The 13,141-nt window shown below is 41.0% G+C and overlaps 1 protein-coding gene across 13 annotated transcripts in view; it reads left to right on the top strand.

Annotated features, from left to right (window-relative positions):
• Window positions 1-8,524, top strand: part of YAP1 (Yes1 associated transcriptional regulator) — a 125,367-nt gene extending 116,843 nt beyond the window's left edge. For 10 of the 13 annotated variants that reach the window (XM_058663985.1, XM_058663981.1, XM_058663983.1 and 7 more), the window contains 2 exons: window positions 6,599-6,711; window positions 8,093-8,380. In XM_058663985.1, the coding sequence (XP_058519968.1) occupies window positions 6,599-6,711; window positions 8,093-8,331 (352 nt within the window). In that variant the 3' untranslated portion in view covers window positions 8,332-8,380. Of the gene's footprint in view, window positions 1-6,598; window positions 6,712-8,092 lie in introns of all 13 variants that reach the window. The other 3 variants (XM_058663982.1, XM_012926929.3, XM_004585007.2) reach the window with 1 other exon arrangement.
• The last annotated feature ends 4,617 nt before the right edge of the window (window positions 8,525-13,141 follow it).

Below are 13,141 nucleotides of genomic sequence, written 5' to 3'. Positions count from 1 at the left end.
AGGGTTCTGCTCATGTAGTTTTGATAGTTCTGAGCTGCTGCTGATTTTGACGCTCCACAGACAAAGAAATCCCTTCAAGGTCAATTGACTGTCATAGTCTACCTGAGTCTCCATTGACCCAGAAATTTGCTGTCAAACTTCACTGGGTAGTTGATCAGTTTGTTCTGCCCTTCATCCTCAGCAGCCCAGCCCACCCCTGCACAGCCCATATGTACCACAGGTGGAGCTACAGTCCAGTCACAATGACCCCCAAAAACCTCTACTAGACCAGTCCCTCTCCCCAACTCTGGTTCTTTTGCCTTCAAGCATCTGCAGTGGATTGGTCTGGTCTGCCCCACATCCCATTGAGGTCTTGTATATATCATTGGGCACTGAAGCCTAACTAAATCCAACCAACTCCACCCTCCAAGCCCACACTCATTGTAGCAGATACCACTCCCTGTCCAGTCACACCCGCCCCCAGTCCTGGTTCACATGCTCACCAGTGGGAGTGGCACATCAGAGAGGAGCCACTCCCCAATGGACCTACTCCCTGCCCCAGATATTACACTTACCAGGTAGTTCTGCAGTCTTTCTTGACAGGACCTGCCCCCGGTCTCAGCACTTGCCAGCTGATGCTGCAGCAAAGCCCAACCCGCCTGCCCTTGTTCTGGTTCATGCCAGTACCTGTGAATACAATTGGTTAGCCCAGCCTGGTTCTCCCCTAATCCAGTTCATATGTAGGCCAATAGATGTTGTACCTTGCCCAGTCCTGTCTGTCCTCAGTTCCAGCTCTCACGCTTGTCAGCATGAGCAATGCCCCAGCAGTGGAGTGCCCACTGCTCCCCTACCAGGCTCACCCCCTGTCTTGGTCTCACATGTGCTGGTAGCTGCTGTGACCCAGTCTGGTGTGGCCCATTCTTCCTCTGCAATTGCCGACAGATGCTACAGCCTGGCCCAGCCCAGTCTGCCCCCATTGTAGCTCGCACTGGCTGGAGCTGCTGCCCAACTTGGTGCAGTCAGCCCCCAGTTCTGGCCTTAATGTAAGTTGGCTGGTGATAGGGTCAGAACCAGCTGTCCTGTACCCAATCCTGGTTATCAGAACTGCCAGTGGATGTTATGAACTGGTCCAGCCTGGCTTGCCTTCATACCTGAGCCACACTTAAGCCGGCAGGTACTACAACCTGGTCTGCTTTGGGCTGCTCCTTGCTTTGTTTCTTGCAGGAAATGCGCCCTAACATAGGAGTTCCCCAAACCCCTCTATTGGGTCTCACTCAGTGGCAGATCTCGCGCATCCAGTTGGTCCTTGGCCCAGGCTGACTTAGTCTACTTCCTGTCCCGGTAGGAACAGTAGCCTTGCCCAACTGGTGCAAACCCAACCTGGTTCTTACTATTGGGTATTAAAACTTAGCCACACCTAGCTTATTCCCTGACACAGTTCTCATGTGGCCCAGTGGGAGCAGGAATTTAGCCCAGTTTGTCCTACACCCATTCTGGCTCTCACAAATACCAGTGGTGGATGCTGGAGTCTAGCCCAGCGTGGCATGCCCCAGACCCTGTCATACCTATGCTAAGGGACACTGCAGCCACATCCAGCACAAACCACCACACCCATTCTAGCTCTCAGGCTCACCAGTGGGAACCACAACCTAGCTAGGGCATCCTCTTAGCTCCCCAACCAGGCCTGTTCCTAGCCCCAGATCTTGCACGTATCAGTGGTTGCTCAGACCCAGCTTTGCAAACTCCTACCTTGACCTTTGCCATCGGATGCTGCAGCCTGGCCTTGCCCTGTCCGCTCCTATCCCTGATTCATGCAAACCAGCAGATACAGTAGCCTCGCCTGGCATGCCCCACATTCCAGCCTGGCTTCTACACTTGCTATGGTTGGCCTGGCCCTGCCTGATCCACTCCTTTCCAAAACCACCCCACACACATGCGCACAGGTGGTGCTATCCTGGCTGGTCTGACCAACACCCAGGCCTGAATCACATGCTCATGAGCAGGAACAACGGCCTGTCAGGGGAATTTCCCTAGTTCACCCACCAAACCCATTCCCAGACCCAGATCTCGCCCATAACCATGGGTACTAGGCCCTTACAGTCATAGGGTACTCTCTCTATCCTGAATATGTATGAGTGGTGGGTGTTGTGGCCTGGCCCACCCTACACCATATTCTTGGGTGTGTCTGTGGGTGCTGCAGCCTGGACCAACCCAGCCAGTACCCAACCCCAGTATTCATGAGTGTCAGGGGATTTCCATGATCATGCCTAGCTCAGCCTGTCAGCACCCCCAGCTCCAAACAAACCAGCTGAAATTGCAGGTCACAGGGTGAGCCAACACATCTCCGGCAGAATCTGCCCCCAGGCCGGTTCTTTTGTGTGATGGTTAGTGTCATGGCCCAGCCTAACATTATCCATCCCCTTTTTGGACTCTTGTTGGCAAGTGCTCTGATCTAGCCCTGCTAGGTAGGCCCCCAGCCCTAGCTTTAGTGTGCACTGGTGAGTGGTATTCAGCATTGGTTAATACTAACTAGCCCAGATCTGCTATCCCACAAGGGCTGGTGCTTTGGTCTAAACCTTAAAGGTCTTAACATTCCCCACCACCACCCCAAAATCCCATCACTGTTTCCTCAGGCCTGCACTCTACCACCTGGGAGCCCACTGCCAGGGCTAGCCAGCCCCACTGGGCAGGCGGATGGATTCGAGCCTTCAGACTAACCCTGGGGGTGGCCTCCCAGGCCCATAGGCTAGCCTCGGACTCGCAGTCAGGTTGGTTGGTTCGTCCCTGGACTAATTCATATGTACTTTAGGTTTTTTTTAAATATGGGAATACATGTCTTTCATTTTTAAATTATTTCAGCTAACATACTTTAGAAAAATATAAATAGTTTGGGGAAGCTGTTATGTTACCTTTTAATTATCACTACTTGAGAACTTAATGAACCTAAGAAAAGTTATCATCATAGCTACTAAAATATTTAATGTAATAGAATTTCTCATCATTTTCCCACTGTTAATATTAGTGTTGATAACCTAGTTGATTTTGGAAGAGACCTAAAATGTATGTTAGGTTTGTTTTTGCTCTTCTGACATCCAACATTTTAGTTGGGAAGTTAAACTGAGGCTATTTAGGGAAGGTCATAACTGCAAATTCTTTTTCATATGTGTATACCGAAGAAACTTTGAGATCTATGATTTTTTAATGTACATTTATTTTTATTTAAAAAGCCTATTTACAGAGAGGGAAAGAGCTTCCATCTGCTGGTTCACTCTCCAGATGGCCACTGCAGTCAGAGCTGAACCAAGCCAGGAGCTTCTTCTTATCTCCCACGTGGATGCTGGGTTCCAAGGCTTTGCGTCATCCTCTGCTGCTTTTCCAGGCCACAAGCAGGGAGCTGAGTGGGAAGTAGAGTAGCCAGAACACAAACCAGCACCTGTATGGAATGTTGGCCCTTCAGGGTAGAGAGGATCAGCCTGTTAAGCCATGGTACTGGCCCCCAGATGAATATAATTGTAGTACTTATCTATCTTATTGAAACCTGTATTGACTTGGGAATAGCATTAGACCATTTTAAAATGAATAAGCTGCATATCCTGTTGAAGAAACTTTTGTCAGTTTTTACTTTTCATTTTCATTTTACTTAAAATGCAGAAGGAGCTTGGAAAGACATCATCCATCTGCTCATTCCCCCTCCAAATGTTCACAACAGCCAGGACTGAGCCAGGCAGAAGCCAGGAGCCCAGAACTCCTGAGTGTGTGTGAGTAGGAAGGCGGTTTGACAGTAGAATAGCCAGGGCTAACATCAGGCACTCTGATGCTGGATGTGGCTTCCCTAAGTGGTGCCCTAACTGCTGTGCCAGTCCCCTCTTCCTTCTTACGTAAGTTTTCATATGAGAACTAGGCTACTGTCTGGGCTTATTTGAGGTTCTATTTCCTGGTAAGATGTTATAGTGCTAGTTAATCAGTATTGCTAGTCTAAGAAAAGATTCGTACTATACAGTCTTTGCAGTAACCTACTTCTAAAGCACTCAACCTGGCTGTAGCTTTTTTTTTTTTTTTTTTAAATCCTTGGGGTGAGTACTTGGCCTACCAACTAATATAGAAATTAGGATGCACACATCCATATTGGAATGTCCAGCTTCAACTTCTGACCCGTACTTCTTGGTAATACAGACCTTGGGAGGCAGCCTTTGATCATTACTCATGTGGAAGACCCAAGTTAAGTTCACAGTTCCTGTCTTTGACCCAGTCCAAACCTTGTGTGGCAGGCATTTGGGAGTAAGCCAGCATAGAATAATCCTTGATGGTTACTCTCTTGCTTGCTTGTTAGTGTTTATGCATCCCCTAAACTGTACACACATTCTTCTAACTTGGCTTAGAGTTGACTCTTGCTTGTGGTTTAGTATCACCATTCTCCCTTTTATTCTGAGAGCCTCTGGGCCAGCTCAGACATTCCCCTTTATAAAACCTTCCCCTTCCTCATTAATCTCCCTTTTCTGTGATCTCAAAGTATTTTGCTCATATACTTCACATAGCTCCTATATATAATGTATTAGTGTATTTTTTGTTCTCACGCCTGAAGTCATTAGCCTCTGCATCATTTGCAATTTAGCTTTTCAGAATGTATAAGTCCTGTCATGAATGACACATGCTCAGGTAACCATGTGTGCTCCAGCTCAGCATGGCAAATAGACTGATGTCTTAGCACCAAGCCATTGTGTCTGATGAAGATAAACAAAGACAAAACTAAAGCCCACCCAAGCCTTCTTATACAACACTGCATTGTGTGCAGATGGTTTCAGAGGCAAACGTGTTTTCTTGGATCTATTTGAGGCTTGTGAATCTTGCCAAATATGGTAGAAGCGTTAGAGTAAACCTGTGGGAGGAGGGCAGGGCCAGTGCGTTGAGCAGCTTAGGGAAGAAATTTTGAGTAGTCCCCCTTGTAATTTTGACGAGGTATAAAAGCTTATTTACAAGCTCAGGGCTTTCTGTTGGAGTTTTCTAACTTTTGTGTAAGTTAGGTAGTTACTTAAGCATCAAGCATCCAAGTTGTGAATAGAAATTAAAATTCCCATTTATGTTTAGAGATCATTAAGAGAGTAAAAATTGCCCTGCCTTTGTACTTTTCCATAAGATTTTCTGGAACTAGTAGAATTCTACAGTTTTACAATGAGAGCTAGCTGGTATCTTTGTGCTGCTAGCTTAGCAAAGTGTTCTGATTATGAAAATAATGTGTTCAGGTGATTTACCATACTGGTACGTTAATTTGGGAAACTTTTCATTCAACTTGAAATAAAAATCCGTCTTGGCTCATGTTTTTCTCTAGATTCTCTAGAAACTTTTTTCTTGTATGTTTTGTTTCTGAATCTGGAAAATTTAAGTCCTCCTAAAGCTGAAGCGTTCCCCTGTCCCATCCAGACAGAACTAAGGATATCAAGATGTGGGAATTCTTATTTAATCGGCAGTTGCTTATTCTATTTTTGGGCCAGTCCAGAAAGGAATTCTGGTTCTTTGTTTTGGGTTAATTTCTCCTTGGCTGCAGTTTTCTGCATGAAAGTGAGGAATTTAGCCTAAGTCTAGTACAGGCTTGTCGCTCCACCCACCTGGAGTTTGCATTTTTGACCTCTCTCCCTATGCACACAACTGGGGAATTTAAATCTTGAAACAACTGAGTTATGTGGACCCCTGCCCACTCGGGGCAAATGGTGTTAGGGAAGAATACCTATACAGAGAACTTTATGTCAACTAGGAAGACTAATTGGGTGTGTCTTTTTTCACTTGTTTGCTATTAATTATGCAACCTTGGAAGAGTTCTTGGTCCTTAGAATCACTGTTTCACTTTATAGTATAAGCTTCATCCTTGGTGATGAAGGAGGGTACTTGTTTCAGATATTACACAAGACTTTCACTCGTCCGCCTGGGATCATGTTGGTACTGAGCAGGCATTTATCTTTATCTTAGAATGCATGAATTTTTTTGCAAAGATTTATTCCCCAAGCAGCTGCAATGGCCAGAGCTGAGTTGATTTGAAGCCAGAAACTAGGAGCTTGTTCTGGGTCTCCCACACGGATGCAGCGTCCCAAGGGTTTGGGCTGTTCGCTACTGGCTTCCCAGGACACAGGCACGGAGCTGGATGGGAAGTGGAGCAGCCAGGACATGAACTGGCGCCCTTATGGGACCCGAGCACATGAAGGAGAGGACTTTAGTGACTAGGCTACCATGCTGTGCCCAGATTTTATGAAATTTGAAATTTTTGTGTTTTTAAATTTTTCTTATTTGAAAAGCAGGTTTTTACAGAGAGAGAAGGAAAAATAGAGATGTCTTCCATCTACTGGTTTACTAGTGGCCATAACAGTCAAAGCTGAGCTGATCCAGAACTGGGAGCCAGTAGCTTCCTAGTTTTCCAAGTGGGTGTAGGGACCCAAGCACTTTCAGCCATTCTCCACTGCTTTCCCAGACCATAAGTAGAGAGACGAATTGGAAGTGGAGCAGCTGGGACATGAACCGTTACCTGTGAAGGATGCCAGCACTTGCAGATGGAGGGTTAGTCTGATAAATCATTGTGCTTACCCTGGATTTCATAAATTGTTGTATCAGGTTTTAAATCATTTTTTTGTAGTGGCACCTATCACTCTCGAGATGAGAGTACGGACAGCGGACTAAGCATGAGCAGCTACAGTGTCCCTCGCACGCCAGATGACTTCCTGAACAGCGTCGATGAGATGGATACAGGTTGGTATTCTAGCTGATCTACTCTCATAGACAATCCTATTATCAAGTCTAACAAGCCACAGTGAGCACAGATTTTTCTTCAGAAGAGAACCAGTTACAGTCCTGTAAGCTTCAATTCAGTTGGAGCCTAAAACTGACAAGGTAGCTTAGTTTAATATGCTAGCAGCATAGTAATTAAGGACCCTATTAGAAGTCTTTCTCTCCGTTTTAATTTTACATTGTTAATTTTAGAGAGGCTTCTCTATTGAATTCAATACCTACCTTACTCTTCTCTGCGGGTGTTTGGCCCTGCTTACCTGTTATGGGCTTAGGAAACAGGTGGGCAATATTAGGTAATAAGTGCTTTATTGTTAGAGTAATTGCTGATTGTTAAAAAAAAAAGAAAAAAATAGTGTTTCAAGAGCTAAAAAATAGTTGCTGCACATGAATGAGTAGGAACCAGTTCTTCTTTGGTTTTCCTGGTGCCCACTGCCCTGGACTTGACAACTGGTTCATGAACTGGCAAGAAATGAAATGATTCTATAGCTAGCTGGCTCCAAATTTAGCCCACGACTTCTCTTTTATGCCTGTATTACTTACCCAGCACCGAGGCTTGGATGTGCCCTAGAATTCACACCATCACCTCCTCTCTCTACTTACCCAGATTTTAAATCATCCTTAGAAATCATTTCAACCTATCATGTACCTCACTTCCCTTTGCTGCTGTTTTAATTTTCGTTCTTCTCACACCTCTGTAGCATCCAGTGGTTCTGTTGAAGTACTGAGGAATGATAATATTGTCATATCCAAAAAAAAAAAAAAAACCTCTGGCGAGGTGGGTTTGGAAACCCAGAAGCAAGACTTTTATTATTATTCTTGTTGTTATTATTTGGAGACCTCCCAGGAAGTTTGCTTTTACATTATATATGTGAATCTCCACGAGTGTAATAGACTATTCCTATAGTCCTTACACTGCGTTTTAGTATTCCCCAGAGAATACATAAGGGAAAGAGAAAGGTCTCTAGCATTCTTTTTTGTTTTCTTTCACGGTGCTAGTTTGTATCTGAAAGACAGTAGGGTAGTGATGTTGGTGTGTGACATTCTTGTTCTTTCTCATTCTGCATACAATTTTTGAAAGAGTTTTTTTGTTTTTTTTGGTTTTTTTTTAATCCTCTTCAGTCTCTAGTGCTCAGCATCTAGTACTAGGCCATGAAATTGTTGGTTAATATCCTAACCAATGTTGAGGCAAAAGTAAACTTTATATTGTTATTTTGTTATCTGTGGCTTGTTGACCCTAAAATAAATTCTGGGCATAGGTTCAGGTTTCTGAATGTTCATATGATACAGTTCTGATGTTAGCTTTTTTAGAAGGTCTATATTAATCTCTATCTGTTCCAACTAGGTGATACCATAAACCAAAGCACCCTGCCCTCACAGCAGAACCGTTTCCCAGACTACCTTGAAGCCATTCCTGGGACAAATGTGGACCTTGGAACACTGGAAGGAGATGGAATGAACATAGAAGGAGAGGAGTTGATGCCAAGTCTGCAGGAAGCATTGAGTTCTGACATCCTTAATGATATGGAATCTGTTTTGGCTGCAACCAAGCTAGATAAAGAAAGTTTTCTTACGTGGTTATAGAGCTCTCAGGTAGACTGAATTGTAAATCTGTGAAGGATCTAAGGAGATGCGCCAGTCACAGTTTTCTGGCCATTACAGAAACAGATGAACAGACGTCCAGCAAGAACCTTTCATCCACTCTCTGCCCTCCCTTGTCCGTTGCTGCTGTTGATATATTGCTGAACTCTTACAGTTGGCTCTAAAAAATCAAAAACCATAAAAGCAAAAGCAAAACTGTTTTATTTCTTTTTGCTATTACAACTACTGTTCATTTGGGGGCTTGGAGAAGTGAGCCTGTTTGGATAATTGATGCCATTCCTTTTGCCCAGTTAGACGTTCACCAGTCCTTGTAACTAAGTACTCAGACTTGCAAATGAAATGCTTCATGTCACAGCGTTTAATTTGTTCAAGCAGTTGTTTCTTCCGCTGGCTTTGGCCAGTGGGAAAACGTGACTTACTGGTTTGACAAGCCAAAAATGTTGTATCTAATATTAATTGATTAATGCTGATTTGAAGAGTGAGCTGAAACTAAGGCTGAAGACTGTTTTACTTTCAGCAGTTTTTTTTTCCTCCTAGTGCTATCGTTAGTCACATAGTGACCTTGATTTTGCTTTAGGAGCTTATAAGGCATGAGACAATTTCCATAGAAATATATTAATTATTGCCACATACTCTAGTATAGGTTTTGGTGGATATTTTTATGGTTTTGTTTTTATTTTTGTTGGAACATAGGCAAATTACCATATTAGTTTGTTTCTAGGTGTAGCTTGGGGCAGTTATTGTAGTTCTTTCGGTAAAATCAACATTTCCCAGTTTTTTTACCATCTTATTTAAATCTTGATATTTGTTCTCTCTGTAAACACACATACACTGCAAATGTTTATAATAGTGTGATAGGAGAATGTATCTTTTTAGGTCTCTCTACAGTTGCTTTTTTAAATGGTAGCTTTGAATGTATGCATTTTGAGTACATTACTAGTGGTTTATATTTCACAGGTGGTTCGAACTTAATTGGGTAATCTGCAAATGTTTGAGGTAGTTTAGTATTCTAGAAAGGGCTGTTCATATGCATAGTGCCTAGGAAAGTACTCTATGCCCTTTGAACATACAGTAAGTAGTATCTGAAGGGTTGGAAAGGAACAAACAGGAAATGACTTTATTTCTCCCCCTTGAACTTCCTCAGATGAATTTTGAGTCTTGGTGGGAATTCACAACTCAGTTTATCACGTACATGACAGAAATAAGCTTTATAGTGGTTTGCCTTCTTTAGCTTGGAAAGTTTACTTTTACCTTTGTCTTAGAAGTAAATTCTAGTATGTTGGTTTTCATTTGTAGTGAACATTTTAAAGACTAGATTTAAGTTTTACCTGCAAAGTTGTAAGACTTGCTTATAGTTATGCTGAAAATTGACCCCCACTAGTACTTAGAATATTGAAAGGTCATGAGTTAGTTGGTAAGGTGATCAGATTGATGAAATGTATATTGGTAGTTGAAATTAGCAAAGAAATAGAGATAATCATAATTATACCTTTATTTTTACAGGAGGAGATATAATTAGAGTGTCTACAGTAGTAATAATGATTTCCAAAGAGTATTTTTAAAGGAACAAAATGAACATGAATTAATTCTTCAGTATAAGCTATGAAGTAGTAGTTGGTTATGAATTATAGTGGCACCCACTTGCAACCTCTGTGACTTAAGGGTCTTTCAATGTTTCTAGAGGCCCTTATTTTCAAGGGTTTGTAACAGATATAAAACCCCTTTTCCTAGCTAAAGCTGCTATGAAAAGCCTTGCCATGGGAAGACGGAATTTTTTTTTCAATTAGTAAATGTAAGTGTTTTGGCCCTTCAACTTGGAGGAGTGCAAAAATGGAAGTTTCATTTTAAGTACTTTCAGTGCTCAAATAATGCAATCATTGTGTTGTATATAATGAGTCATAGGTCTAATCACTCATAAAAATTGACTCGAAGGCTTTTATTAAGAAAACAGCAGAAAGATTATATCTCAGATAAGTCAGGGAGGGAGGTGGGGGGGAATAGCCGCTGTACAGAAGCATTGAGTTTTAAAGCAATAATGAAATTCTACCTAGAAAGCAAAATTGAGTATATGAACTTTACAGCATGTTGTTGTTTTTAATGTGCAGAAGATCAAAGCTCCTTAGGAGGAATGCCTACAATTTGCCAGTAAGCCACAAATTAAGATCATATCATATGTATCAGCAGAATAGCTTTAGCTTAGTGGGCGGGTGGGAGTGGGTTGTGAAGATTTAGTGGGACCTTACTAGAGAATTTTATAACTATTTTCTCTTCGGACTTGTCTTGTATCTTGCTGTCATTGAAAGCAGTTTCTTTAGTCACTTAAGTATACCCACAAACAAGAATATGCAGATCTTTATTTCCCCTTGAATTTAATTGCTCACTTATACCTCAATGTTGTAGCAACACTGTGGTACCTGACTGACACAGTGCCTTGATCTTATCATATCTTATGTACTGACCTTAAGGAGACCTAAGCGTCCTTTGTTTTTTAGTTTGAATCACAGCCTTGAAGTGATCTTTCTTGTTTTATGTCCTTGTTCCTGATGTAAAAGTGTTTAACTGCTTCTTGGTTGTATTGGGTAGCATTGTAATAAGATTTTAACTGGGTATTCTTGAATTGCTTTTACAATAAATCAATTTTATAATCTTTAAACATAACCAGCTTTTCACATTTGTGGTTTTTGTTTTTTTTTTTTTTTTTAAGTTAGGGTTCCTTAGATCATACTTATGGTTGATGGAACACATTGAGTGGGAGTTTGAGATCTTCCAAATCATTATAGGTTGTAATAAAAACGTTCTAATTGCTTCTCGGCCTTTTGGCTCAGATCAAGTGTAAAAACTTTCTAGTTATAATGCCGTTTTTAAATAAAAAATGACATCAAAAGGTGACTTCAATGCAAATAATGTTGCTGTTTTAAGTATTCATACTAAATAGATGCATTCATGCAGGAAAACTGAAAAATAACAGTAATTGAGAATTCATACCAATCAGTGTTGGAACTCAATGCAAAATGAAAGCCAATATCCAGTAATCAACAATTTTGTAGTGTTTTTACATCTGAGAAATGGGCTCAGTGGCATTTTATTTCACAAGCATGTTTATGAATTGTGGGTGTGCCTGTCTTAACAGTTGTTTTCTGTATCTTGAAAAAGTATTCTCCACATTTTAAATGTTTTATATTAGAGATTTCTTTAATGCACACTTGTCAAATATATATATATAGTAGCAATGTTACCTTTTTGTCTTTTGTTTTAGGTATAAGAGCATGCTCATGTTAGGTACTTACATAAATTGTTACATTATTTTTTTCTTATGTAATACCTTCTTGTTTGTTTATGTGATTCAAATATATTCTTTCCTTAAACCCTTCTTTGTTGTTCTTAATAGTTGATAATATTTAATATCTCTTGGCTTACCTATCTTCCAGTAGAACAAGCATTGAAAATAAAAGGTGACCACAGTAAATATTGGGTTAAACTTAAGGTTGTTTAGCTCCTTAAAGTTAGGCCTGGCATTCAGAGTCTTTGATGCATGTGATTCTTTATAATTCATGTTTGGTGCTTTTCATAAACCATCGGTGGGAGTAAAAGCAGAATTCTGTCTACTTCTGAAGTCATTTTACATGTAACAGTACCAAGGAAAGATACGCGGAGTGGCCTTTTGTTTTATTTCTTCAGATATGTTCTTTCATGGTCTCCAATATAGAACACATAGCTTTAGTGAAAAGCATTATTTGTTGTTTTACAAATAGAAATATCCACAAATTTAAGTGGTAGGTTCCTAAACCTTTAGTGAGAAGTAGATTTGGCTGCCCTAGGAAATTATTTATGTGTGATTGTGTGTGTTTGAGATCAGTTATTGACACATGCAAGTTTTGGTAAGGTGGATATGAAAATGTTCCATAATTTACTGTGTGTGGTTTCTCTCTATTCGTAGAATGCCAAATCGTGGAACTTGAAAGTAATTATTTCCCTCGCACAACATACAATCTTAGCTTTATTGTAGACATTGTTCTAGTAGTAAGAACTTGTGCCATCTTTCTGTTGTATGGCTTGAAGTCCAGTACTGTGAGTCAACCACCATTCTGTATCCTGAAAATCAGAATCCCTTAGCCTTTGGTTTTCTGCAAATTTAACACACTGCTCAGAAATACATTTGGATTTGAGAATGATCCTCTAGAGGGGAGGGGCATAAAGTATTCAAAATATTTGAGAAATGTAGATAGTAGTCCTGTTTAAGTCCTGATATTAGGCAATTTGCCTGATTGTTTGTTTGTTTGTTTGTTTTAGAAAGAACCAAATTAAAGTAGTTTGGAAAAGGAATTGATAGCTGGACACATCTTCCAGAAGACTTTGAGGAGTTAGGACTGACTCAACAGCAATGGTGGGTAGCAAAGGAGAAAACAAGACAAGAAAACAGAATGAGAAGTATTTCCATTGGTGTTGTAAATGTATAACAGATGAATTGGTTGACCAGTTATTTGAATGTAAATGTGGAAGGCACTTGTATAGGCAGGCCCTGGGAATATACTAGTACAAAGTTTGCATACTTAACTACATTAAGAAGTAAGGGAACTTCTCTAAAGTAATTCCGGAGTTGTAAAACTTAAGAAAATCAGAAAATTTAAATTCATGAGATTACCAAGAGCAGCTATTCAAAAGGCAAAGTCTGAGCCCATTTTGGGGTCACTGAACAGGAATTCACTAAAAGTGTAAAAAAAAAAAAAAATGGTGTTGGGAACAGGAAATCCTTTGCTCAACTGCAATTTTCTGTGGTCCCATCTATGTTCTT

The sequence above is a fragment of the Ochotona princeps genome, chromosome 4 (assembly GCF_030435755.1).
Source record: "Ochotona princeps isolate mOchPri1 chromosome 4, mOchPri1.hap1, whole genome shotgun sequence".
Taxonomy (NCBI): Eukaryota; Metazoa; Chordata; class Mammalia; order Lagomorpha; family Ochotonidae; genus Ochotona; species Ochotona princeps.
The sequence above is the reverse complement of the archived record's forward strand: the minus strand, read 5'-3'. Positions and strand labels throughout refer to the sequence as shown.